Source organism: Trachemys scripta, chromosome 4, assembly GCF_013100865.1.
Source record: "Trachemys scripta elegans isolate TJP31775 chromosome 4, CAS_Tse_1.0, whole genome shotgun sequence".
Classification (NCBI taxonomy): Eukaryota; Metazoa; Chordata; order Testudines; family Emydidae; genus Trachemys; species Trachemys scripta.
The window spans coordinates 97,405,962-97,430,843 of record NC_048301.1 but is presented as its reverse complement, the minus strand read 5'-3'; the positions used below and the strand labels follow the sequence as shown (position 1 = coordinate 97,430,843).

Here is a 24,882-nt window from a genome sequence, read left to right as displayed (position 1 = left end):
CTGCTGTTGAACCAATTTAAACTTGTATGTGGACTCTTTTGTCTGTATAATACTGGTTCCAGCCGTTTAGCTTGTGCCTATAAGTTGCCTGAGCCAGGTTTAAACCACTCTAAGAGCATCTCCACAAAGTTGTACCAATTTAATTAAGTCAATATGAAACCACACAGTTAGTTATAAAGCTACAACTCTGTGTGTAGACCAGGCCTAAGTTTAACTACAATGTCCTGCTGTGTGGACAGCACAGAGGGTAGAGAAGTTAAGCATCCTGGGAAAAGTACAAGCAGAGGAGCAGGGGAAGTAAGCTGCATGTGAGAATCCTGTCTGAGGTGGGAAACTTGGCAAGTAGAGTGGAAAGGTTCTCTCTCTGAAAATTGGATATCCTTGAGGGCTCCATCCTGGGCAAAGAAAAGCCCACTAACTGTCATGGGGATGCCGAGCTAAGGTGTGTCTTCACTTTATGTTATCAGGTAAGACAGCAAATGGAAGAGCAGGTTGCTCAGAAATCGTCTGAACTTAAACAGTATTTGCAGAGAGTATGTGAACTCGAAGAAATGTATAAAAAGCTACAGGAAGCCTTGGAGGATGAGAAACAGGCACGTCAAGATGAAGAGACCGTAAGGAAACTTCAAGCCAGGTGTGGTTTTTAATCTTATGGAAGTAAATCGATAAAACCATCCCTGACAGGCATGGTCTAGGTTTACTTTGTCCTGCCTCAGTGCAGGGGACTGGACTTGATGACCTCCCGAGGTCCCTTCCCACCCTGCATTTCTCTGATTCTAGGATATCGGAGAGGAGATTTAGGGGTGAAGTGAGGGACTGAGATGCTGCTATTCACTGGGTTCTCTCAGATACTATAAGGTTGAGGAACTTACAAATACATAGTAGTGATTAATAATCATAGTGATCTTTAATAAGATATCAAAGCTGAATGTAGTAGACACATTGGGGGTACAGAATAGATTTGAATGTTTGAGTATTGGACACTTGTCTCTAAGGCCTAAACGTTCAAAAGTGACTAATGCTTTTGGCTGTCTGTTTTTGGGTTCCCAACATGACACCATAAAGAGGCCTGATTTTCAGGTGTGTGCTCTACACTTTCAGAAAATCAGACACCTTTTAGTGTGTGTGTCAAATTTGGCACCAACAATGTCAAGTCACTTCTGAAAATGGAGGCCTACATGTGTACTATTTGGCTATTACATGTTTTCACAAAGCAATAATTATTCCAATTTTCATATCCGCTTGTATTTTATCCCAAATTAATTTCATACTGATAATGGGCTGCACTTTCATTTTCTACTGTGGATTTCAATCCTCCCTGCTAGTGACAACTTTATGTGCCTATTTTTCATGTGGTTTCTCAGTGTTGGGCAGTTGCTGAAATAATTCCCTGAACTGCACTTTTTGTGATTGCGTTGTTTGTGCTCTTGAGTGACAGGTATGGGTTCCAATGTTGTTTAAACTTCTCCTTTTCCCATACTTTCCAAGTTAATCATCGGAAAGTAATTTGCTTGATCTCCTTGTTTGTTAGCACATACGTGCTAGATAATGGATTAGACTTAGTTTTCAAATACCGTGCTGCAGTCATCACAATCTCCTCCCTAGGTTACTGGAGGAAGAGTCAGCAAAGAGAGCTGAACTGGAAAAATGGCACTTGCAGCAGCAGCAGACCATTCTGATGACAGAAGCAGAGAAGCAAGAGTTAGAGACCCAGAGGATCATAAAGGAACGTGCTCTTCAAGTTGCTATGCAACAGTTGGAACAGCTTGAACTAGAAAGGAAGCAGGCACTTGAACAGTATGAGGTAACTTACTCTATGCCAGCTGTGTTCCTAATCTGCCTAATACTTATGCCAGGTGTTCAGAGAGAGTCAAATTAAAACAAATGTAGAGGTTGGTAATGGGGATGTTGTGCCTTTTTAATTCACGTGTATGCATTTGAATCCAGCCCAAGACAAGAAGTTATCTCCAGCTTTTTCACTGGCCTCTGTGGTACATGTTATGGCCTCTGTGACTTCACAACTTAGACTTCACAATCTTTGATATATTTATCTTCTCAGCCCTGTGAAGAAGGGAACTGAGGCCCAATGTCCCACAGAGCAAGGAACTGAATCCATGTCTTCTGAGTCCCAGGCTAACAAGGACCATCCTGCTTCTCATGTGAGAGCTTCAGTCCAGTTCCCCAGGATAAGTGTAGATATCGCACAAACCACCAGCACAGCTAGCACTAATTGAAAGCCCGTCAGCAGTCGGAGGATGACAAGTAATGATTACGGGGACTGGATTGTCCTCTGAGCCCTAGAACTGGCCTTTCTGTGCATAGTTGGGTGACGCACAATGGCTTGATTCTCAGGCCAACTTGCTTTCTTGATGGTGCTGCAGGGAACCCATTAACATTGAATGTCCTGGCTTGCATGGTTTAAAGGCAAAGATGCAGTGGCTCTGATCCCCTTATTGTGATCATACCTCAGCCATACCCTGTTGTTTCTGGGAATGTTACAGAACATCTAATTGTTCTGGGGGATTGCAGTTGAGTGAAATGATGGGTGCGCCCCCTCATGAGGGGAAAGTGAAATTAAGAAGTGCAATATCTTGAACAGACAATTCCCAAGGATCTCTTATATTTGTATAATTGATGCTAAGTATGACGTTGCATGGGAGTTGCTTGATTTTCTGATAACACTTTGATTACACATGCACGTGTATGTACATCCATAAACAAAATCACATTCCTACTCCAAATAGCAGCCTGCCAAAACCAGATTTAAATCTAACAAACAACTCTAAACTTTAAGATACACCTCTACCTCGATCTAACGCTATCCTCAGGAGCCAAAAAATCTTACCGCGTTATAGATGAAACAGCGTCATATCAAACTTGCCTTGATCCGCCGGAGTGCGCAGCCCCGCCCCCCCGGAGTGCTGCTTTACCGTGTTATATCCAAATTCATGTTATATCAGGTCGCGTTCTATCGGGGTAGAGGTGTACTTGTTATCTTTTTTAAAGTTAGTGCAAATGTTTTTCTTTTAAATATTCAGATTTCTGATTGCATAGTCTGACCTTTCCTTTCAAATGGGGCCTCCAGGAATTGTCTGGCATTGATTCAAAAGGCCAGCTGAGATTAGAGGAAGGAAGGTCTGATTTTTAGGCTTCCATTTCACCCAATCATTCTGGTGCTCGCAATTTGTTCATGTTCCCCTAATGCCCTGACACATGGTCCAGGATGCTTGAGCTGCTTTGCATGTGCCCAAGACGAACACTCTCCTCACAGAGCGTCGCTTTATGAAGTTACCAATTAGTGTAGATGGACTCTCAGTGGCATGGCCATCCAGTAATGGTTTTAGCCCACAAACAGAAACCTCTTGCTATGTGGAAATTGTTCACCCTGCAAGTGTCACTTCAGCCCTATTTCTGCTAGTGCAGAATATCTTTCTAAACCCCGTTTCCCCAACTGACGTCATTAGGAGACGGTCTGGAGCAGAGAGGTAGATCTCTGAGTTGTCTGCACAGAGATGTAGTTCAATTTGTTTGCAGATAGGATTACTCAGAGATAAGGTGTAAGGGGAGAAGAGAAGGAGACCAAGGACAGAGCCCTGTGGAGAGGATGAGGAGGATCCCCAGAAGCAAAGGACAAATTGGAAGAGCAATTAGGAAGGTGGGAGGAGAACAAGACAGAGTCATGGAATCCAAAGGAGGACAAAAATTTCAAGATGAGCCTGGTTGACTGTGTCAAAGGCAGCTGACAGGTCAAGGAGGATGAGGATGGAGTACTGTTTGAGCTTTAGCTAGGAAGAGAGACATCATTCAAGACTGTGACTTGAGACTAATTGAGTTGATTGGTAAAGAACTGTTCTCAAAAAGTGCGTGGTCCTAGCTGAACTGACGACCAAGGATGCTTTAACTGGCTTTTGTGGGAGGTAATCAATCTTTGAAAGGTGATGTTTGAGAGAGAGTTTCATCTTCCTGTATATTTTGTGTGTGGTATCTGGAATAGGCCAGAGCCTTTTAATTTTTTTAAACGTGCTGCATCTTGTTTCAGGGGGTCAAAAAGAAGTTGGAACTGGCAGCTAACAAGACCAAGAGCTGGAAAGATAAAGTAGCTCATCATGAAGGATTAATTCGATTAATAGAACCAGGTGCGTACTCAGTACAGAAAATACAAATTAACAGAGCTCATTGTGCCTTTTTGATGCGTTCGAGAAAGAACGTGGCGCTCCTGCCTGACTTATCCAGGGCAGCCTTTCTCTTTACCTCATCAGGTATCACTACTGCCTGCAAATACCATATTTTAAAATAAGCAATTTGAGTAAAGAGTGACCCTGCAGAATCTGGGGGCTGTGGGTTTTTTTGACTCAACATATAGGGGATTGTGCAAAAATCTTTAAATGATTTTGAGAACAAAGATTATATCACAGTTTCACGTTATCCTCCATTTCTTTGCTGTGGAGCCAAGTAAACAGTGTCATTATGAAATATTAGAAGGGTACTGTCAGCATTGATGGCCTTAGAGCAATCTACTCCCTCTGCCAGCTACTTTCTTGTGAAACCAAAATTTCAGTTGATAAGATTCCTGCTCTCTGAGGTCCTACTCCTTCTCTAGCAAAAGCAATGCCATTGGATGGAGCAGGATTGGGCCCTGAGCTACTCAAAGAATAAGGGTCTTAGTGCTTTTCCACTTCCTGAACAGTCAGCCATGAGAGGGGAAGCACAATGTCCAGGGCTTGTTAATTTTGCTAAGAGGCTAGAAATTCAATACTGTGGTAATTCTTAAGACTTTGCTACCCTCAGAGATGTATTAAACAAACAAAAAAAAGGAATGCTTACGGGGCTTTTTTAGGTTGAGCCTTTTCAACCTTGTTCACATTCTTAAAATCCTAAAAATCTGTTTACAATATATGTGTGTGAAAAAGTTACTTCTGTGGCTAGCTCAAGTTAGTTTGGTTATTTAGGGTGGGTAATTCAGGAAATAAATAACAAAAACATGGAATAAAACACATCCTTGTTTACATTAACAAGCTCAGCCAAGACAGTTTAAGTCCTCTAGTCCAGTGAGCGTGTATTCAGTGCATGCACAAGGGCTTGAAAAAAGTGGCTTCTCAATCCTGGGCTCGGCTGGGCTCTGGAGCAACTTAGTACAGCTTTAAAGCTGCTCTAATTTTCACTGTGTGACCGTAGCACTTCTCTATCAGCTGGGGACTGCTGGAACCAGGTCCCCTTTCTCTTGCGGACATTTCTGATAGTGGTGTAGAGCAGCTACATCTGCTCTGTGCAACATGGAGATTTCTCATCGACAGGAGGTAGGTTAAGGTGGTTTTGCAGTGCCTAAGTGCTGCCGAGAATCCTTGGTGGAGCTAAGGATTTAGCCCAAGGTTTCTACAGACGCAGAGAAGGGGTGCTGTAAATCAGCCATGAGTCTAGGGAAAAAGCCTCTGTTACTCATAGTATTATTTCTGTTACCCAACCACGTAGGAGCCCTAGTCATGGTCCAGAACTCTTCTGTGCCAGGCACTGTACAGATACAGAACAGTAAGATTGTCCCTACCCCCAAAAAGAGATTACACTAAGTGATTGGTCAGTTGTGCCACAGGCATGGACAATTACAAAGGGATGGCTGGTGTCCTAAAGGAAGGGAGAAAATCTTGGAAAAGCTGACAGAAGTAAGTGGTTGTGGGTTTGGGACACGTATGCAGATGCACTTCTTGTAGTAATAGACACGTAAATTGCCTTTAAGTCATGCCAGGTATTGTGAAAAAAGGAATTTGGTGAGTGGAATGGGATTATTTATATGGTATCTCTGCAAGAAGTGCATATAGAAGGTAACCATGGATTTTTAAAAACTGGTTACCTTCCTCTAGCCAACATATGTTTGTTACCTCACCGCTAGTTACACTGATTCTAGCTGTGCTCCATCTAGCCTGATGTAGCCAACAGTAATTTTACCTATGGAAAAATGTCTATTTTATATCAATATTATAATGTCTTCCAGGGTCTAAGAATCCTCACTTAATTACTAACTGGGGACCTGCAGCCTTCACTGAAGCTGAACTTGAGCAAAGAGAAAAGAGCTGGAAGGGGAAAAAGGCCACTTCTGAGTAATGAAGGCAGCTGAAATCTCACTCAACAGCAATAAAATATTTGATCATGCCATTTTATACTTCAAATATGGCTTACTGCTTGTAATGATTGTGTTCAAAGCAACATATTCTGCAAAATGCTGTCTACAAAAGGATCTTTTATCACAACAGTATACAGGAGCTGTCATGTCTACAATTTTCCCTCCAACACTTAGCTTCCAGAAACTGCTTTATTTATATGGAAAACATTATCCAATCTTTGAGCTGCAGATTTTTATTTAAAGAATAACTTGGGTCATAGAAGAACCTGTGGAAAATGTATGACATAACAATGTGACTGCATTTGATAGGTTAAGTACTGTTATTTCAAGTGTTTCTAAAGTGAGGGAACTGCTTGCCTATGTCTTTAGGCAGGCAGTGCCATTTAAAACAAGACCCATATCAACCCCCACTGCCAATCATAATCACCTTTTGCCCTTCATTTCATCTCCTCCACTGGACACGTAGGGCATGTCTACACTGCAATAGGCTCAGACTCAAGCCTAACCCTCTACCCACAAATCATGCTACCCCAGGGTCCCAACTTGAGTCAAGCTGGGACCCAGCCTTCAAACCCTATTGCTTTGCAGTGTAGATGCAGTCCCACTGGACTTGTGCTTGAGGAATCTGCCAAAACTATTCCTTGGGTCAGTCAAGTGTTCCTACGCTGCACCATGAACAAAGGGCTAAAGCAACCACGTGTTAGGTGATATGGGGTATGGGTAGTTGGACTCTGGCTTGGATCATGAAGTAGCCAGGGTGGGACCCAGACTTCAACAATTCCTAGTATGCACTCAAGCCCTAGACTAACAAACCCAAGGCTTGGTGACTACATTTCTTCTAACCCTGAGCTTACATTGCAGTGGCGATGTACCCTTATTTTCCTCTCTGTGGCTCTGTGCCTGTACAAAGGCCCATTTCCTTCTGCAGCACTGGCCCCTGCTGAAGGCTGGCTTCTCTTTGCACTGATGCATCTGAGCCAGCACTGTATGACCTGACAGCTCTCTGTGGACCACCACTGTGTGCTTCATAAATCACATGTTGAGAAACACCTGTCTAACACCATTGGGAAAAGCAGCACTCCAGGCTTATGGCTGTAGTGCAGTCTCTAGGTGGAAAAGCAGCTGCTGCCCCAGCTGTCCTAAAGCTTATGTCTTCAGTTCATGGATTTTGGTTAAAGTCTTTTAAATCATAATTGGAGGTCTTTTAAAAAGACATGCTATACTTCAAACAAACCATGGCTTGATTCAGACATTACTGGATGAGGTTCTTTGGCCTGCATTATACTAGAAGTTAGAGTAGTCCCTTTAAGCCTTAAAATCTGTATGGAAGGTACAGTCCCCAGCTGAAGGAGACATACTCCCGCCTGTGTACCTATTAGCGCTGACATGCCTGTGCTCAGGGCAGCTAGTCCCTTACGCTGCTGCAGCCACATTCTGTTTTTAGTACACGGGGGAGTATTGCTCTGAGCTGGGAACAACAGCCCCAGCTTGAAGTATAGCCATGTCCTAGGAGAACTATTATGAAATAGATGAGATGCTAAAAACTGTTTATGGCCCAGGTTCTACCAATTAAGAAAGCAGAAAAACTTAATTTGATTTTTGTTCCTTTAATCCTGTAATTGGGATGAAAACTTCATTAACCCAGCATTCAGATGCCACCCTCACCTAGTATTATTACCTTTAAATAACAACAAAAACCTTTGTCACCGAACACTATGAATCTATCCAGTTATACTAAAAACATTCCAAAGAACTCTAGCACATGATGGGTCTCACAGCAGGGAAAGCCATTTGTTTCCGAAAGTAATATACTACATGGTTTTGCTTTGTAGACATTCTCCCACATAAAGGAAAGATGTCAGTCAATTCCTGAGAAATAGTTCCCCAAATGCACACTATGCCCCATACTGAACAGCAGCTACTCATGCATAGAGCCTGCCAGTCAACTTTTGCCTTGCACCGCTATGAAACGTACAATTCTCAACTTCTAATTTTTAGTGCAACTAAATGTTAAATTATTGTGTAGTTAAATATGAAAATGAATGTTTTAGATTTATAACAAACCATATATTTGTGTATAGAACAGTGAGTCAGTAAAATAACAGAAGTAGAAACTCTACAATGTTGAACAAAAACATCCTTCAGAACTGGAACTCCCCTGTTTTTATTTGCTGGAGAATTGAACACCAGGGGGAGCTGAAATCAGACATTTTTATGGGTGGTTATATTTTTATACTAATTAATTGAACTCATAATGTTTCAATAAATGGAGACACACATTTGAATGCTAGCAAATCCTAGACTTCCATATTTGTAATTACTGCACAGTAAACTAATATTTCTTTTAGTTTACTACTTGGACTATAATTGTTTACATAAGAACCATGTGCTAGTAGCAGAAATACTATCATAGCTGTACATTGTTAAACTGGTAAAGGAAGAGCTGGAACAGTATAACTTACAACCACCTCCTCACCCCCTGTTTTTGTTTTTGGCCTGAACAGTGGAAGGTGTATTGGATCAACTAATTTTCTGCTGTCTTTTTTTTTTTTTAAACTTGTCCAAAATATTTTAAGGAAATACCAAATGATGCAGACTTTTTTACTGTTCTTTAGAATTGGCTTTTTAATAAAATGCAAAAAAGTTATTTACACTGCTAGAGGAACTTGTACACTTTTCTTTGGCTTCGTAGAATGGGAAATGGTCTGTACCACAACAGCAGATTTATTGTGCTGAGCAAATGAAAAACCAGTTTCGTCATCATGCTAGTGACTACATTAAGAGACTATCCACACTAAGAGATCAGGATACTTTGGGCTTTAGATCTTACGATAAGCAACAAAACAATTTTAGGGCCATTGTATGATATAAATTTGTTGCAGCCCTTGTCTTTGCAGTGGTTTAACTTGTCAACACGACTCTGCACAAAGTGCTCTTTACAATAGTGATTGTACCAATGTATTCTCAGCTTCCAGGAACAACTCTCTCATTCTACCTAGCAGTGTTGCTAGGAATAGGGCCTTTAGATTAACTTACAAAGGGTATGTTTACCCTACGGGATTACTCTGAATTTACAGAATTCAGTTTTTGGCAACCGATTGTATAAAGTCGAGTGCATGCGGCCACACTAAGCACATTAATTCGGCGGTATGCATCCACATACCGAGGCTAGCATCGATTTCCGGAGCATTGCACTGTGGGTAGCTATCCCATATTTATCCCATAGTTCCTGCAGTCTCCACCGCCCATTGGAATTCTGGGTTGAGATCCCAGTGCCTGATGGGGCAAAAAACATGGTCGCTCGTGGTTCTGGGTACAGCCTCACCCCTCCCTCAATGAAGGCAACGGCAGACAACCGTTTCGTGCCTTTTTTCCTAGGTGAACACTGCAGATGCCGTACCATGGCAAGCATGCAGCCCGCTCAGCTCAAGCAGTCATCAACATTGTAAACACCGCGCACATTATCATGCAGTTTATGCTGAACCAGGACCTGAAAAACCAGGTGAGAAGGAGGGGACGACAGCAGCGCGGTGACGAGAGTGATGAGGACATGGACAAAGAATTCTCTCAAACTGCGGGTCCCGGCACTTTGGCGATCATGTTGTTAATGGGGCAGGTTCTAGCCGTGGAACACTGATTCTGGGCCCGGGAAACAAGCACAGACTGGTGGGACCGCATAGTGTTGCAGGTGTGGGACGATTCCCAGTGGCTGCGAAACTTTCGCATGCGTAAGGGCATTTTCATGGAACTTTGTGACGTGCTTTCCCCTGCCGTAAAGTGCCAGAATACCAAGATAAGAGCAGCCCTCACAGTTGAGAAGCGAGTGGTGCTAGCCCTGTGGAAGCTTGCAACATCAGACAGCTACCAGTCAGTTGGGAATCAATTTGGCATGGGCAAATCTACTGTGGGGGCTGCTGTGATGCAAGTAGCCAAAGCAATCACTGAGCTGCTGCTACCAAAGGTAGTGACTCTGGGAAATGTGCAGGTCATAGTGGATGGTTTTGCTGCAATGGGATTCCCTAACTGTGGTGGGGCGATAGATGGAACCCATATCCCTATCTTGGCACAAGGGAAGCCAGTACATAAACCACAAGGGGTACTTTTCAATGGTGCTGCAAGCACTGGTGGATCACAAGGGACGTTTCACCAACATCAACGTGGGATGGCCGGGAAGGGTTCATGACGCTCCCATCGTCAGGAACACTACTCTGTTTAAACGGCTGCAGCGAGGGATTTACTTCCCAGACCAGAAAATAACCGTTGGGGATGTTGAAATGCCTATAGTTATCCTTGGGGACCCAGCCTACCCCTTAATGCCATGGCTCATGAAGCCATACACAGGCAGCCTGGACAGTAGTCAGGAGCTGTTCAACTACAGGCTGAACAAGTGCAGAATGGTGGTAGAATGTGCATTTGGGTGTTTAAAGGGTCGCTGGCGCACTTTACTGACTCGCTCAAACCTCAGCCAAACCAGTATTCCCATTGTTATTGCTTCTTGCTGTGTGCTCCACAATCTCTGTGAGAGTAAAGGGGAGAGCTTTATGGCGGGGTGGGAGGCTGAGGCAAATCGCCTGGCCGCTGATTACGCGCAGCCAGACACCAGGGCGATTAGAAGAGCACACCAGGAAGCACTGTGCTTCAGAGAAGCTTTGAAAACCAGTTTCATGACTGGCCAGGCTACGGTGTGAAAGCTCTGTTTTTCTCCTTGATGAAAACCTGCCCCCTTGATTGACTCATTCTCTGTAAGCAACCCACCCTCCCCCTTCAATCCCAGCTTGCTTTCAAAGGAAATAAAGTCACTATCATTTAAAAATTATGTATTCTTTATTAATTGATTATAAAAAGAGGGAGAGAACTGACAAGGTAGCCCAGGTGGGGTTTGGGAGGAGAATAGGAGGGAAGGAAAAGGCCACTAAAAAGTTCAAAATAATGACAACCTTTTGCTTGGGCTGTCCACTGGGGTGGAGTGGGAGGGTGCATGGAGCCTTCCCCCCACCCCCCGTTCTTACTCTGTGATCCTGCTGCCATTCCTGAAGCTCCACCAGACACTGGAGCATGTGAGTTTGCTCACACAGCAGCCCCAGCGTTGCATCCCGCCACCTCTCATCTCGAGCGTCTCTCCTCTCCTCATGTTGGTCCCGTCTGTCCTCACGTTGGTTCCTCATGTCCTCACGTTGGTCCCTCCTGTCCTCATGTTCACTGGCATCTTTCCTATACTTTGATACCATGTCATTCCACTCATTCAGATGAGCTCTTTCATTGCTGATTGATTCCATGATTTCAGAGAACATTTCATCTCGTGTCCGTTTTTTTCACCACCTTATCTGAGATAGCCTTCGGGAGGGAGGCTTGAAAAATTTGCAGCTGTGGGAGGGAGGGAGAGAAGTATTTAAAAAGATACATTTTACAGAACAATACTAATACTCTTTCACGGTGAACAACACTATTCACATTACATAGCACATGTGATTTTGGTACAAGGTCGCAGTTTGCATCTTAATATTGAGTTCCTGCGGCTTTGGTGTTAGAGATCACAGACGCAGGTCCAGGCAACAGAATTTGGCTTGCATGCGGCCATGGTAAGCCATTATCTTTCGGCTTCTGCAGCCTTCCTAAAAGCAGTGCCCTCCTTTCCCACGTACCAAGCAAACCCCGTTCAGTGCAGCGGTTTGCCTGTTAACGTGCAGCAGCAGAAACCAAATTAAACCCCCACCCCCTCCAATTCTCTGGGATGATCGCCTTACCCCTCCCCTCACCGCGTGGCTGGTATCAGGGAAGATCCCTGCTAGCCAAACGCGAAAAGCTCAGCGCCAATGTTCCTTCTCCCACCCCCCCGCTTGGCTAACTGCAGGGAAGGATTTCTTTTCAGCCACAGGCAAACAGCCCAGTAGGAACAGCCACCTCTGTTCCCTTAATTAAATTCCTGTATTTCAACCAGGTTACCATGAATGATATCACTCTCCTGAGGATAACACAGCAAGATAAAGAACGGTTGTTGCTTGAATGCCAGCAAACACTGGGACCATATGCTGCCAGGCTTTGTCATGCAATGTTACCAGATTACTTGCTACTAGCATAGCGTGGTCAAGTGTCCTACTATGGAGGACGGAATAAGGCTGCACTGCCCAGAAACCTTCTGCAAAGACTTTTGGAGTACCTCCAGGAGAGCTTCATGGAGATGTCCCTGGAGGATTTCCGCTCCATCCCCAGACATGTTAACAGACTTTTCCAGTAGCTGTACTGGCCGCGAATGCATCCCAAGTCCTCAGGGCAAATTAATCATTAAAAAATGCTTGCTTTTAAACCATGTTTTATATTTACAAAGGACACTCACCAGAGATCCCTTCCATGGATTCATTGTCTGGGATACTGCCTTGGTCAGGGTTGGGAGGATACTTCAGTCAGGCTGAGAAAAAGATCCTGGCTGTGGGGGAGAATGGAGTGCTGTGTGCTCTACGCAAGCTTTTCCTCCTCCTCGTCCACAGAATCCTCAGGCATGGCTGAGATTACCCCCGCCTCAGAATCCACAGTCAGAGATGGGGTAGTGGGGGTGCCCCCCCCCCCAGAATTGCATGTAGCTCAGCGTAGAAGCAGCATGTCTGCGGCTCTGCCCCGGGCCTTCCGTTTGCTTCTTTGGTTTTCTGGTAGGCTTGTTTGAGCTCCTTAACTTTCACGCAGCACTACAGTGAGTCCCTATTGTGGCCTCTCTCCATCATGCCCTTGGAGATTTTTTCAAATGTTTTGGCATTTTGTCTTTTGGAATGTAGTTCTGCTAGCACGGAATCCTCCCCCCATATAGCAATCAGATCCAGTACCTCCCGTACGCACGGTCCATGCTGGTGCTCTTTTTCGATTATCAGACTGCATGGTTACCTGTGCTGATGAGCTGTCTGTGGTCACCTGTGCTCTCCCCGCTGGGCAAACAGGAAATTAAATTCAAAAGTTTGCGGGGCTTTTCCTGGCTACCTGGCCAATGCATCCGACTTCAGATTGCTGTCCAGAGCGGTCGCAATGGTGCACTGTGGGATAGCTCTCAGAGGCCAATACCGTCGAATTGCGGCCACATTAACCCTAATTCGAAATGGCAATGTCAATTTCGGTGCTACTCCCCTCATCGGGGAGGTGTACAGAAATCAATTTTAAGAGCCCTTTATGTCAAAGTAAATGGCTTCATTGTGTGGACGGGTGAAGGGTTAATTCGATTTAACGCTGCTAAATTCGACCTAAACTCATAGTGTAGACCAGGCCTAACACAAGGTGCAGCAATTTGGCAAGGAGTTCAGGCTAGGTGGATCAGTGCAGCTATATTACTTGTAGCTTCCCTGCCACCCTGAGGAAAAAAATGCTGTCGAGTAGTTGAGTTCTGGTGGAGCTGAAGACTAGTGTAGCAAATATTCAGTGCAATCAGCACTTAAAGGATTCCTGGGAGGGCTGCAGGGGGATGCAAGGTATTGTATAGGGACTTTAACCTCAAAGCAGTCTGCCCATCACCAGGGTGGGTGCAAGGATGTTTCGTGCCCTAGGCGAAACTTCCACCTCCCGCCCCCCCAGCCCTGTGGCAGCTCTCTGCCCCCCCCCCCCCCCAAAGCCCCCCCCCCCCCACAGCCCCCCCCCCCACAGCAGCTCCCCCCCCTCCCCGCCCTGAGGCACCCCCCCCCCCACAGCAGCTCCTCCCGTTCTGGGGAGCCGTGTGGCAGCTCCCTGCCCCAGATCACCTCTGCTCCGCCTCCTCCCTGAGCACGCCGTCGCCGCTCCACTTCTCCTGCTTCCCAGGCTTGTGGCGCCAATCAGCTGTGAGCTGGGGCGGCGAGTTCCCCTGCGTGGCGCCCCCCACCCCTTACTTGCTGCAAACAGCCCTCCCCGTGCCCCCCTGCCCCAGCTTCCTCCACCTAAATGCCGACGACGACCGGGGCAGCAAAAGATCTGGCTGTTGCGGTCGCCGCCGAAGGACCCAAAATGCTGCCCCCCAAATGCTAGCGCCCTAGGCGATCACCTAGGTCGCCTAATGGGTTGCACCAGCCCTGCCCATCACTCCATTACAATGCTTCTTTGTCTAAGCACAGGGAGGACCAACATACCCCAGAGGCCTTTTCTACATTACAATTGAAACTTGGTTAGTGAGAAAATGTTTTATAATAGGGTTGGTGCTATCTGTATGTAGCACAGGTTCCCTGACCTGGGCCCTTTTTCTTAAGAACTCCACTCCTCCTCTGGAAAGCATTTACTAGGGTTGAAAACAGTTTGGCTGCTAGTACAGACCCATGCAGATTAATACCTGTTTCAGAAAATGGGGCAGCTGTCTTAAGTCATTTTCCTTGCAAGGACTCTACTTCAGATGGATTTGGCACACTTTTTTTTTTTAAACACTGTTGCTAACACCAGTGCGGCGCCACTGTGAATAGCAGTAATGGGGGCTCTAGCATAGGTGAGGCTCCTCCTGCCACAAGCAACTTTTACCACCATGTTTTCTAAGCAGTTTTAAATGCCACCGGCCACATGCACTGTTGGCCCCGCTCATAGGAGCTAAACCAGTGATAGCAACAGTGGGAAATGTCCCTCCGCCTTTTGGGAGGAAAAACCCTAGTGTAGACGTCTAATAGGAAAGGCATTACTGTACAGCACAGTTCTCAGCATCACCATGGATGGTAGTTTTATTCAGAATGAGGAGTAGGTCTAAAAGAGAACTTGGGCCAGCTTCTTGGTTGCTGTAAATAAAACACAGCGCCCAGGGACTTCTGCTTTGCGATTAGGTCACATATTTAATCTGTCCGGTGTGAATTTAGTCAGAAGATGGTGGCCCCCTCCTCTCCTTTCTTCTGCTTCCATCTTTTATAGACTCCTCCCTTCCAAGTCAGCTTCCCCATCCTACAGATTGCATTGTCTACACCATTTTTTTGTGCATCTCCCAGGAGCATCTCTAAACCCTTCCTGGGAGTTGGTTTGGCACAGCAGGAAGCCCTCAGAGTCCTTCAAAAGATGGGAAATTATGGCCGAGTACTCACACTGCAACAATTTCATCTGTCCTGGAAGCTGTACCAAACATTTTCTGATTCTAGCAAATACCTGTATCAACCCTCTTAATGGGGGTTTAAAATAAAATTACAATGTAGCATCTTTCTAAATAAAAAAAAACCCTCTCATCATTTTTGGGTTATTTCTTAGCAGATTTCTGTTTTGCTGCCCCAGTTGATGAATAGTCACTACATTACTTCATTGGTTTTGTCTGCTTTCAAATGTTAAATCTCGTGAAAGATGCTGCATATTTTAAAAACATCCCCACCCTCGCATTTCAAGCATACTGAATAGTTGCACTTTGAATCAAGTCCACTTAAGCTGCAACATAATAAATATACAGTCTCCACATTAAGGATACGTCTGAGCCAGTCAATGTATTGGTTCATGAAACATTGCAGCCTGGAAAACCACACAAACCAACAACCCTGCTGTTTTCTGCAAGCCCCAGACTTACAGAAGATTATAAGAGAAAATGCTTATAAGGAAGTTCTTGGTGAAATGCAACATTGGGCAACAGTCTGTTGTGGAGATCTCAGCTCAAACACTGCTAAGGAAACTAAAGCCCTGCTCCCACTGAAGTCAATGGCAAAATGCCTGTGCCCTTCAGTAGAAGCTGGCCTGCTGCCCTTACATGCTGCACTCCAGAGCACCCTGAGGGCGAGCTGACGGGGTACCTTTTGGAGTAGCAGTTAGATGCAGGAGTGAGCTCATTCACTAGTGTCTCCTTGATCCATCTAGGCCTCAACACAGCCTTGCTCCTTCACCCCCCCCCACCCAGCACATGATTAGCCAGGGAGCTAGGCACATTAGAACCTTGCCCACCTCCTCCAAAGCTGTAATAAACAAATATCCTATGTACGACTTGTGGGTGTTTCTCACTAGTATCCCTCCTCAGAGCTAGTTTGGCACTTAGGAAGCCCTCAAAAGATGGAGAGGCATGGAACAATACTCACACTGCAACAACTTTGTCTTCCTTGGTAGCAGTTCCAAGTGGTCTTCCAATCTGTAATAGGCAAATGTCAGACCTAACTCTTATTTCTCTTCCTTAAGCCCACATCTACCTTCAGTAACACGGACACACACATTGTTTCTACCTGCCAATTGTGAATAGATTTTAACTTAGGATCCTTCCAATGTTACATACACAGGTGGGTCTCTGTTTTCCTAAATAGTGATGGTTTATCTATGATTTGTAACAGACAGTTGCAGCCTTGAATCAAAAATCCACAGCAGCGAAACTAATTTTTTCCCGTCAGTTCAGGCTTTGTATCATGCAAAGTCTCCTTCCCTTAAGATCTGTGGTGTGGCAGCAGGGTGACAATGTTACAAATCTCAGAGTTACAGATACCAGAGTTACAAATTGACCATCAACCAAACACTTCATTTGGAACTGTAAGTACACATTCAGGCAGCAGTGAGAAAAAGCAAGTACAGTACAATACTGGGTTGAACATAAACTACTAAAAAAAATAAAGGGAAACCAGCATTTTTCTTCTGCACAGCAAAGTTTCAAAGCTATATTAAGTCAATGTTCAGTGGTAAACTTTTGAAAGAACAGTAACATTTTGTTCAGTGTTATGAACAATCTCCATTCCTGAGGTGTTTGTAACTTTGAGGTTCTAGTGTAAATGTGGAGCATGAGTTCCATACTGTCATTGGTGCAGAACATATTTGGTCTTACCCTGCCATCTAGTGGAGATTTAGAGTGGTGTCAGCAATGGGGAGAGCTTGCCATGGTTCAACCCCAGTTGTAGCCAACGCACCTCAGCGCAGGCATTAAACACGGTTTCCCAAAGGCACTCAACATGGTTCATCTATGCTAGACAAATAAGGTACAAATCATGAACTGGTTTGAAGACAATAGCAATAAACTATTGACTGCAGGTTAAATAATTCTTGAGATTGTGCACAGTTTCTTAAAATGGACCATTTTAATTAGGAGTGCCCAAAACTATGTGAACAAATCCAGAACCTAATTATAAAAGTGACTTGGTCTCTCCATAAACCACATCTTCCAAATGTCTCGGTTCCAATACTCAGCCCCTATTTACCACTGTTCCCTCTGTGTCGGGACAAATTAGCCTTTTGGATTGGCGTAGTTTACAGCTGAGGCTTTTAGCTACAGCTGGCTGCAAGCTTTAGCTATTTTGTGAGATGAGGAGATTAAATTACTTGGAGAACACAAGTGCTGAGGTTGTACGGACTATGTCCCTCCCCGCAGGGACTATTGAGTGGTGTGGGGCAACTCATATTTTACATCAGACTAAATTAAAATTATTAGGGTGGGTGTTGCTACAAACATAGATGTGAGTTTGATGGAAGAAGGGAAAGGAAGAATGAGGTGGATCCCATCAGATACCTCCCATCTCCAAAAGAAAATTAAACTTGAAACAATATGGTCTGATACAAAAATCAAAAGGCTGCTAACACCATTTTCTAAAGACAGGAAAGAGTGGGATTTAAAGGGATAGCTCTTCACACCCATGTGCTCTTCCAGGAGGTCTCTTTAAACCAAGACACCCCCCCACACACACACCACCCCTATTGTCTCTGATAACAGATACAAGGACTTGGCCTGATCCTCAGGGATAAGGAAAAAGGATTTATGTTAATAGCAGCTGGTCAAAAGGAAGTCCCATGACAGCCATAACAGCATGTTAATAAAAAGGCAGAAATGATTCCCACAAATTCCAGATACTGTAGGAAAAGCATTAAATATAATCAAGATTTTCACTGACACAACAGAGGCAAAACTACTCTCAGTTATGCATGGGCAACATTTTTTGGACCAACACTTTTTTTTTTTGCTATAAAATGCAGACACAAAGATAAACTTTGTGTGAATTTGTGTCAATTTCATTGAATTCCAAAAACTCAAAACATTTTGTTTCAAGATTTTTAAATGAAATATTGCAATTCAAAATGATTTTTTGTTTTGAGTTTTTTTGATTTGCTGAAAAAAGTTTCATTTTTAGCTCAACCCAAAATAGTACCCCGCACCCCCCACATTGCCAACAAACTGAAAAAATCACTTATATGCTCAAATCGCTTACTCACCTTCTACAAGCCATTAAATCAAAGTTTTAGGTTGTGTGACAAAAATTGAGCCTGCCTCTTTGAATATGCCCACTATTTACTGAAAGTGCATATATTTTGCCTCTGCAAACCACATAAGGCCGCCATTTTACAAAGACTTTCACAAATACTTAACTTTATGCACTTTGGGTAGTTCTACTGATGGCAATGAGTCTACTCCCAAGTTAAGCACATGTGCAAATCTTTGCAGGATTGGGATCTAACCAAGCGTGCAAATGCCAGTCTGCACATACAGTTTTCACATTTGCCTCTCATGTGCATGCCAAGGAGATGTGCTCATAAAATAGATTCCATTAGGGTGGATCTATTCTTGAATTTTTAGTAAATATTTGAACACACTATGATAAGATCTAATGTAGTTAGGATACGTTTGTTGCTAGTTATGCTTAACCATGGCTTATATGACTAGCAACACATGCTTATTTAGACAGGACATTAGACTTTACAAATCACGTTAGTTAATGTATTACTTAGCATTAGGGTGACCAGACAGCAAATGTGAAAAATCGGGATGGGGGTGGGGGGTAATAGAAGCCTATATAAGAAAAAGACCCAAAAATCGGGACATCTGGTCACCCTACTTAGCATTGTTCAAATGATTAAAATTCAAGTGCAGACAGCTACTTTTGCCCTAAGTGATATAACAGCCTAATCTCCTATTTAAAAGTGGTTTAGGCACTAAGGGACAGATTTTTAAAGATATTCAGGCACCTAAAGATGCAGATAGGCTCCTACGGGGATCTGCAAAAGCACCTACCCACCAGGAATTAGGAACCTAAGTACTTTTTAAAATCCCACTAGGGGGCCTAAATATCTTTAAAAATCTGGCATTAGGGAGCCTAAGTTGCATCGAAAGTCATCGGAATTTAGGCTCCTAAGGGTGTGATTCACAAAGGTATTTAGATGCCTAACTCTCATTGAGATCAATGAGAATTAGGTGCCTATAAACCTTTGTGAATCCCTCCCCCCAAGAGCATAAGTCACGTTTGAAAATGGGATTTACTCTCATAAGTCTCTTTGGCATGGTTTGAAAATTCTAACCCTACCCTTAAAGAAGCCAAGCTGAAAATTCAGGTTAAGAAGTGTTTGGAGTAAAACCTGTCAAACTGAGTCTTTCATTAATGAAATTGTCTGGCTAGTTTCAGCACTATCTTTTCCCATATAGAAGCCAATGGAAGCAGGCACCTGAAATGGAGGACGGCCCATAACCCTTTTCTTGGGAGCATGTTACATGCTCAGGAATTTCCAGCCTTTGCTGTGCGCATCTCCACTCCGAAGTGGAATAGGCTAGGCAATGAGTCAGTGTGCCTGAGTATAGACTGATGATGAATGTGTTTCTTTTACCTTGAAATCTGAACAGTCTCCCAAAGACGTCTGCCAGGCAGTTGTGTTCTGTGTGGGTCTGGCGCCTATAAATCAAAGCTTGTTTGTTTCCCAGTGGGCTTGTACCAGACTAAAGGGAGGCACGCTTACCAAATCCGCCTTTATTGAAATGGGTCCGATGAGAGAGCCTGTAAATCTCCTTGATTGAGACAGAGAGCATCTCTCCGTTTGCCGTATTACTTTAAAAATGGCTCTAGCATGACTGACTACTTTAGCTCTCTCTTTCACTTTATCATACATGCTTGGCCATGTTTACCTTTCTGTGATTAGTAGCTGCATGATGTAAAGAATGCCATTCTCCAGTCAAACACAAACAGCAGCAAAGTCTCCCAGATCAGTAATCCTCAGAGGCAGTTAATTATGGAGTACATTCAGGAGCTGGCAAGATTGACTCCCACTCTCTGGCTGCAGGGTGCAGAGCTGATCTGGGTAAAAGGGCAGCTGAGCTAACACATTTGGCATGTTCCTTAGGAGGAGTCTAATAAAAACATGTTTTCAAGTCATGTTCTTACTTCTCCCCCAAGCCATTAGGATGACTCAGGTAGATACACTCACAGACTCACCAAAAAGCAACCACAAAGCTTTCTCAGGTGCATCTGTGAGCAGCCAAAAGAATAGTCAGGGGGAAAACTTCATGTCTAACCATGAAATACACACAGAATAAACACTGGACCCTGCCCAGGCCACTCTCCTTTTATGTTGCTTCTGAGGAGTAAAAGGGATGAAAGTGACCACTGGAGAGTTTGCCTAACTCAAGGATTCCCCTCCAGCACAGAGCCAAGAAAGTAGCTCTATGCGAAATTCCCTTTAGGCCTGTCATGGGATCATGTCAGGAGTGGGAGGGACCATCATCAGAGTACGGTGTGCTCCAGCTCTTCTACACAAGGGAGTCTCCCCAATGCAGCATAGAGCAGCCTTGGAGCTGGGAGCAAGAGATTCTCCTTTGCCACTCTGTTGTCAGTGCAGAACTGGAAGAACAGAAAATCTGGCCTTCAAAGGCTGTCATACTGTCAAACAAGTCAGTAATACCACTTACCATATCTATAACAACTTGGTGATCTCAAAGCACTTTATAAATATTAATGAACTCAGCTTCTCAACATCCCTGAGAGGCAGATAAGTGGCGTAAGCCCCACTTTGCAGATGGGGAAACCGAAGGACACAAAGGATAAGTCACTTGCCCCTGGTCCAGTGGTTTCCCAAGGAATTGAAATTAGGGGGGGGGGGGGGGGGGTTTGAATTTACAGGGAGGGGTGTCAGAGCCAATGAGGGGTGAGACTGTGAGGGTAAAGGTGGGTTGTATGGCACCATAGTAAAAACTGAAAAATGTTTCATGATCATTTTATTAGATTTAACTCATGTTTTAAAATCACCCAAATTAAAGTTGGCTACTCAAGCCTTCTATGAAGCAGTACGTCTACATCCTTCTTGGTTTCTTGTTATAATTTTGCACAACTCTGTTAATGAACTTCTTGAATGCAATGCGTTCATCTTCAGTGGCTTCTCGTGTGTCTGGTACTTCCATTCCTTCAATTGATATGCTCATTAGTTCATTCACATGATCAGGCAGAAGGCAACTTGTTTCAGAACACAAAATTCTATTCAATGATGAAAAAGAACGCTCAACTGTAGCCGTTGTGATTAGGAGTAGCAAGAGATGAATTCCTACTTCTTTCATCCCAGAAAACAGAACGCAAAGATCGGGTCGAGCCACTAGTGATGATAAAAAAGAAGTTGAAGTCAAATCTTCATTCATTTGTCATATGATATTCCACTCTGTGTTCAAATTCTCTTTTCTGTCCTGATCACATGGCAGCCCCATTGCTCCACTCAACTTTTGGTGTTTTATAGGACTGGCATCTGTAAAAGCTACGTAGAGGTTGAGTAGAATCTAGAAGTCGCTGTTGTAGATTTTTAAGAATCAATTCTGTGTACTTTTTAAGTTGTCTTAACAAACACTTCTTATCTTCTTCACTTAAGGATTCAATATAAATGCCTTCATTAGTCAACTTCTGGACTGAAGTCTTTGCTTCTTCCAGTACTTTTTCAATGGATAGCTCTCTGATTGATCCAAATGTAGCTTCTATTGCTGGACAAAGATCTACTACTGTTGTAGCAGATGCCTGGATGGCATTGTTTAATGACCCAAGTGGTTTCAACAGTAGACTTACAAGAGAGAGAATGGCAATAATCTTCTCTGAATGTAGTAGCAAAAGTAATCCATCAGCCTCTCTACTTAGATCCATCTCATCTTGGTAGATACTTTCCAAAGCCAGTAATAACGACCAAAGTAATTTTAAGACAACAGCCAAGGATTGCTCATAAGTAAGCCAGCGGGTTTTCCCAGGTTGGACTAATTTGAACTTCAGTCCCAGAGTATCTTCTATATTTTCCAAGATATTCAGTCTTTTTGGACTCTTGCTGAAAAAAGAATATAATGAAGATATTAAATTTATAGCTTTTTAAATGTCTTTTGAAGATTCTGCAGCTTGTCCTAATGCTAGTTGCAGTAGATGGCCTCTGCGGTGTGTATAGGAGAGATTAGGCTTACACTTTTCTCTGAGCAAAGCTTGTACTCCACCATGTCTTCCAGAGAAGTTTGCAGCTCCATCAAATGCACAAGCAGCCATCTGTTTGGGGTCCAATTGACAAGCATTTAACTCTTCTAAGATGTGGGTTGTCACAGATGCAGCCGATGTGTGTTCTATAACTTGAACATCTAGAAATGCATCTACTGGCCTACCCCTAACATCAAGATAATGTACACAATGACTTAATACTTGATGCCCATTTGCATCAGTGCATTCATCAGCCATGTATGCAAATTTTTTGAATGTGGTGAGAGAGTTCTTCACTTTTTCAACTGTTGAGTCTTTCACTGTTGCACCGCATGCTTCTAGCCAGTGAGTTGAGTTTCTTGCAGAAAGACAGTGAGAATTTGCTGGTCTTGTTCAGAACCAGTGTTCCACTTCAGGATGAACAAGTGACAATGCACTTAACATTGGCCTTCGGTTTGTAGTGTGTGGTATCTCTTGCTTAAATAGAAAGTAGGATGCCACAGCCATGTTTGTTCGCATGAACTGTGTTGTGTCTCCAGCATTCTTAACAGCCTCATTAAGTACTTCTAAAATTGGCTTTGAAAGTGGGCTTATAAGGCTTTCTGCATGTTGATACACTCCAGAGGCCTGGTGTTTTGCAGCCTTTTCATGTAGTTTGTCAGCATTGGCTTTGCAGATCGGTTTGACAAACCAAGCTGCTCCACTTTTACCAATTATAGCATTGGGAGGCTTTCCTTCTTTGTAAGCTTTTTTGCAAGAGGTGCACCATTAGCCATCTTTTGTAACTTCAATAAATGGCAACACTTTGACTGATAAACATTGGGAACTTCCTTTAGGTTTTGGAGACACTGTTTCTTCAGCAGGTAGCTGTATTTGTGCTTCAGGCTGGTCGGATGTAGATATACCACTTGAACCTTCAGATGATATGTTGATATATTCTTGGTGCTTGATGTGTTCTTCACCATGGTTAGTTTTTGAGGCCTTTGAGTGGAAAAATTGTTGTATTGTTTTTTGTCTTTTCATTTTCACTTTGACCTGCAACATATAAAAGAGATATGAATAAAGTAAATGTTTTGTTAGGATAATGCAAATTTAACATAAGGATAATGCAAGTTACACCAAAACACATAACAGGTCTAGATTTCTAAAAAAATATAATTAAAAAAATGTTTTTAATTTAAATTGACTTTTGAAAAGTAAGCCCTCATGAGATAAGAAGGCAGTCCTCTCATGCAGTAACTGGTTAAAAGATGGGAAACAAAGGGTAGGAATAAATTATCAGTTTTCCGAATGGAGAGAGATAAATATAGTGGTATCCCTGAGGGGTCAGTACTGGGACCATTACTGTTCAACATATTCATAAATGATCTGGAAAAATGGGTAAACAGTGAGGTGGCAAAATTTGCAGATGATACAAAACTATTCAAGATAGTTAAGTCCCAGGCAGACTGCGAAGAGTTACAAAGGGATCTCACAAAACTGGGTGACTGGGCGACAAAATGGCAGATGAAATTCAATGTTGATAAATGCAAAGCAATGCACATTGGAAAACAATCTCAACTATACATACAAAATGATGGCATCTGAATTAGCTGTTAACACTCAAGAAAGATCTTGGAGTCATTGTGAATAGTTCTCTGAAAACATCCACTCAATGTGCAGCAGCAGCCAAAACAGTTAAGTGTTAGGAACCATTAGGAAAGGGATAGATAAAAAGACAGAAAATATCATATTGCCGCTATATAAATCCATGGTACGTGCACACCTTGAATACTGTGTGCAGATCTGGTTACCCCATCCCAAAAAATATGTAATGGAATTGGAAAAGGTACAGAGATGGGCAACTAACATGATTAGGCGTATGAAACAGGAGGAGAGATTAAAATGACTGGGAATTTTCAGCTTAGAAAAGAGATGACTAAGGGGGGATATGAGAGAGGTCTATAAAATCTTGACTGGTGTGAAGAAAGTGAATAAGGAAATGTTATTTAATCCTTGACATAACACAAGAACTAGCAGTCACCCAATGAAATTAATAGGCAGCAGGTTTAAAAAAAACAAAAGGAAGTACTTCTTCACACAACTTAAAGTCAACCCAGGGAATTCTTTGCCAGGGGATGCTGTGAAGACCAAAACTATAACAGGATTAAAAAAAGAACTAGATAAATTCCTGGAGAATAGGTCCATCAGTGGCTATTAGCCAGGATGGGGAGGGATGCAACACCATGCTCTGAGTGTCCCTAGCCTGTTTGCCAGAAGCTGGGAATGGGCAACAGGGGATGGTCACTTGATGATTCCCTGATCTGTTCATTCCTTCTGAAGCACCTGGCCTTGACCACTGTCAGAAGACAGGATACCGGGCTATATGGACCACTGGTCTGACCCAGTATGACCATTCTTATGTAAAAATTAATTATAATAATAAAAATGTTCAGTACAGAAACTCCTCAACATAATGACCTCTCAAGATAGCAACGATGTGAGATAACAACCTTGGCAAATAATGCATTTTAAAAATCTTGGCCTACTAGGAAACATATTTATATAAGTTTCCATTCCCAGTCACAAACCTAGCATTCTGGAGAAAATTCACTAAAATATAGTCCAACAAACAAATGTTTATTTAATGTGCCCCTCACTTTTCCCTTCACCGCACTCCATTCACCGGTGTTGTCCTTGGTCAGTGGAGACTCAGAGTTCAGAGGTGCTTTCACA

The 24,882-nt window shown here is 43.3% G+C and overlaps 1 protein-coding gene and 1 long non-coding RNA gene across 5 annotated transcripts in view; one reads left to right on the top strand and one right to left on the bottom strand.

The window, feature by feature from the left end:
- The window catches only part of SWAP70 (switching B cell complex subunit SWAP70), a 53,190-nt gene extending 44,785 nt beyond the window's left edge, over positions 1-8,405 (top strand). The window contains exons 9-12 of the mRNA XM_034770036.1: positions 468-634; positions 1,606-1,804; positions 4,040-4,136; positions 5,987-8,405. Coding sequence (XP_034625927.1) covers positions 468-634; positions 1,606-1,804; positions 4,040-4,136; positions 5,987-6,096 — 573 coding nt within the window. The 3' untranslated portion in view covers positions 6,097-8,405. The remainder of the gene's footprint in view (positions 1-467; positions 635-1,605; positions 1,805-4,039; positions 4,137-5,986) is intronic.
- Positions 1-24,882, bottom strand: part of LOC117877189 — a 240,668-nt gene that overhangs the window by 144,350 nt on the left and 71,436 nt on the right. The gene's annotated exons all lie outside the window — the stretch shown is intronic.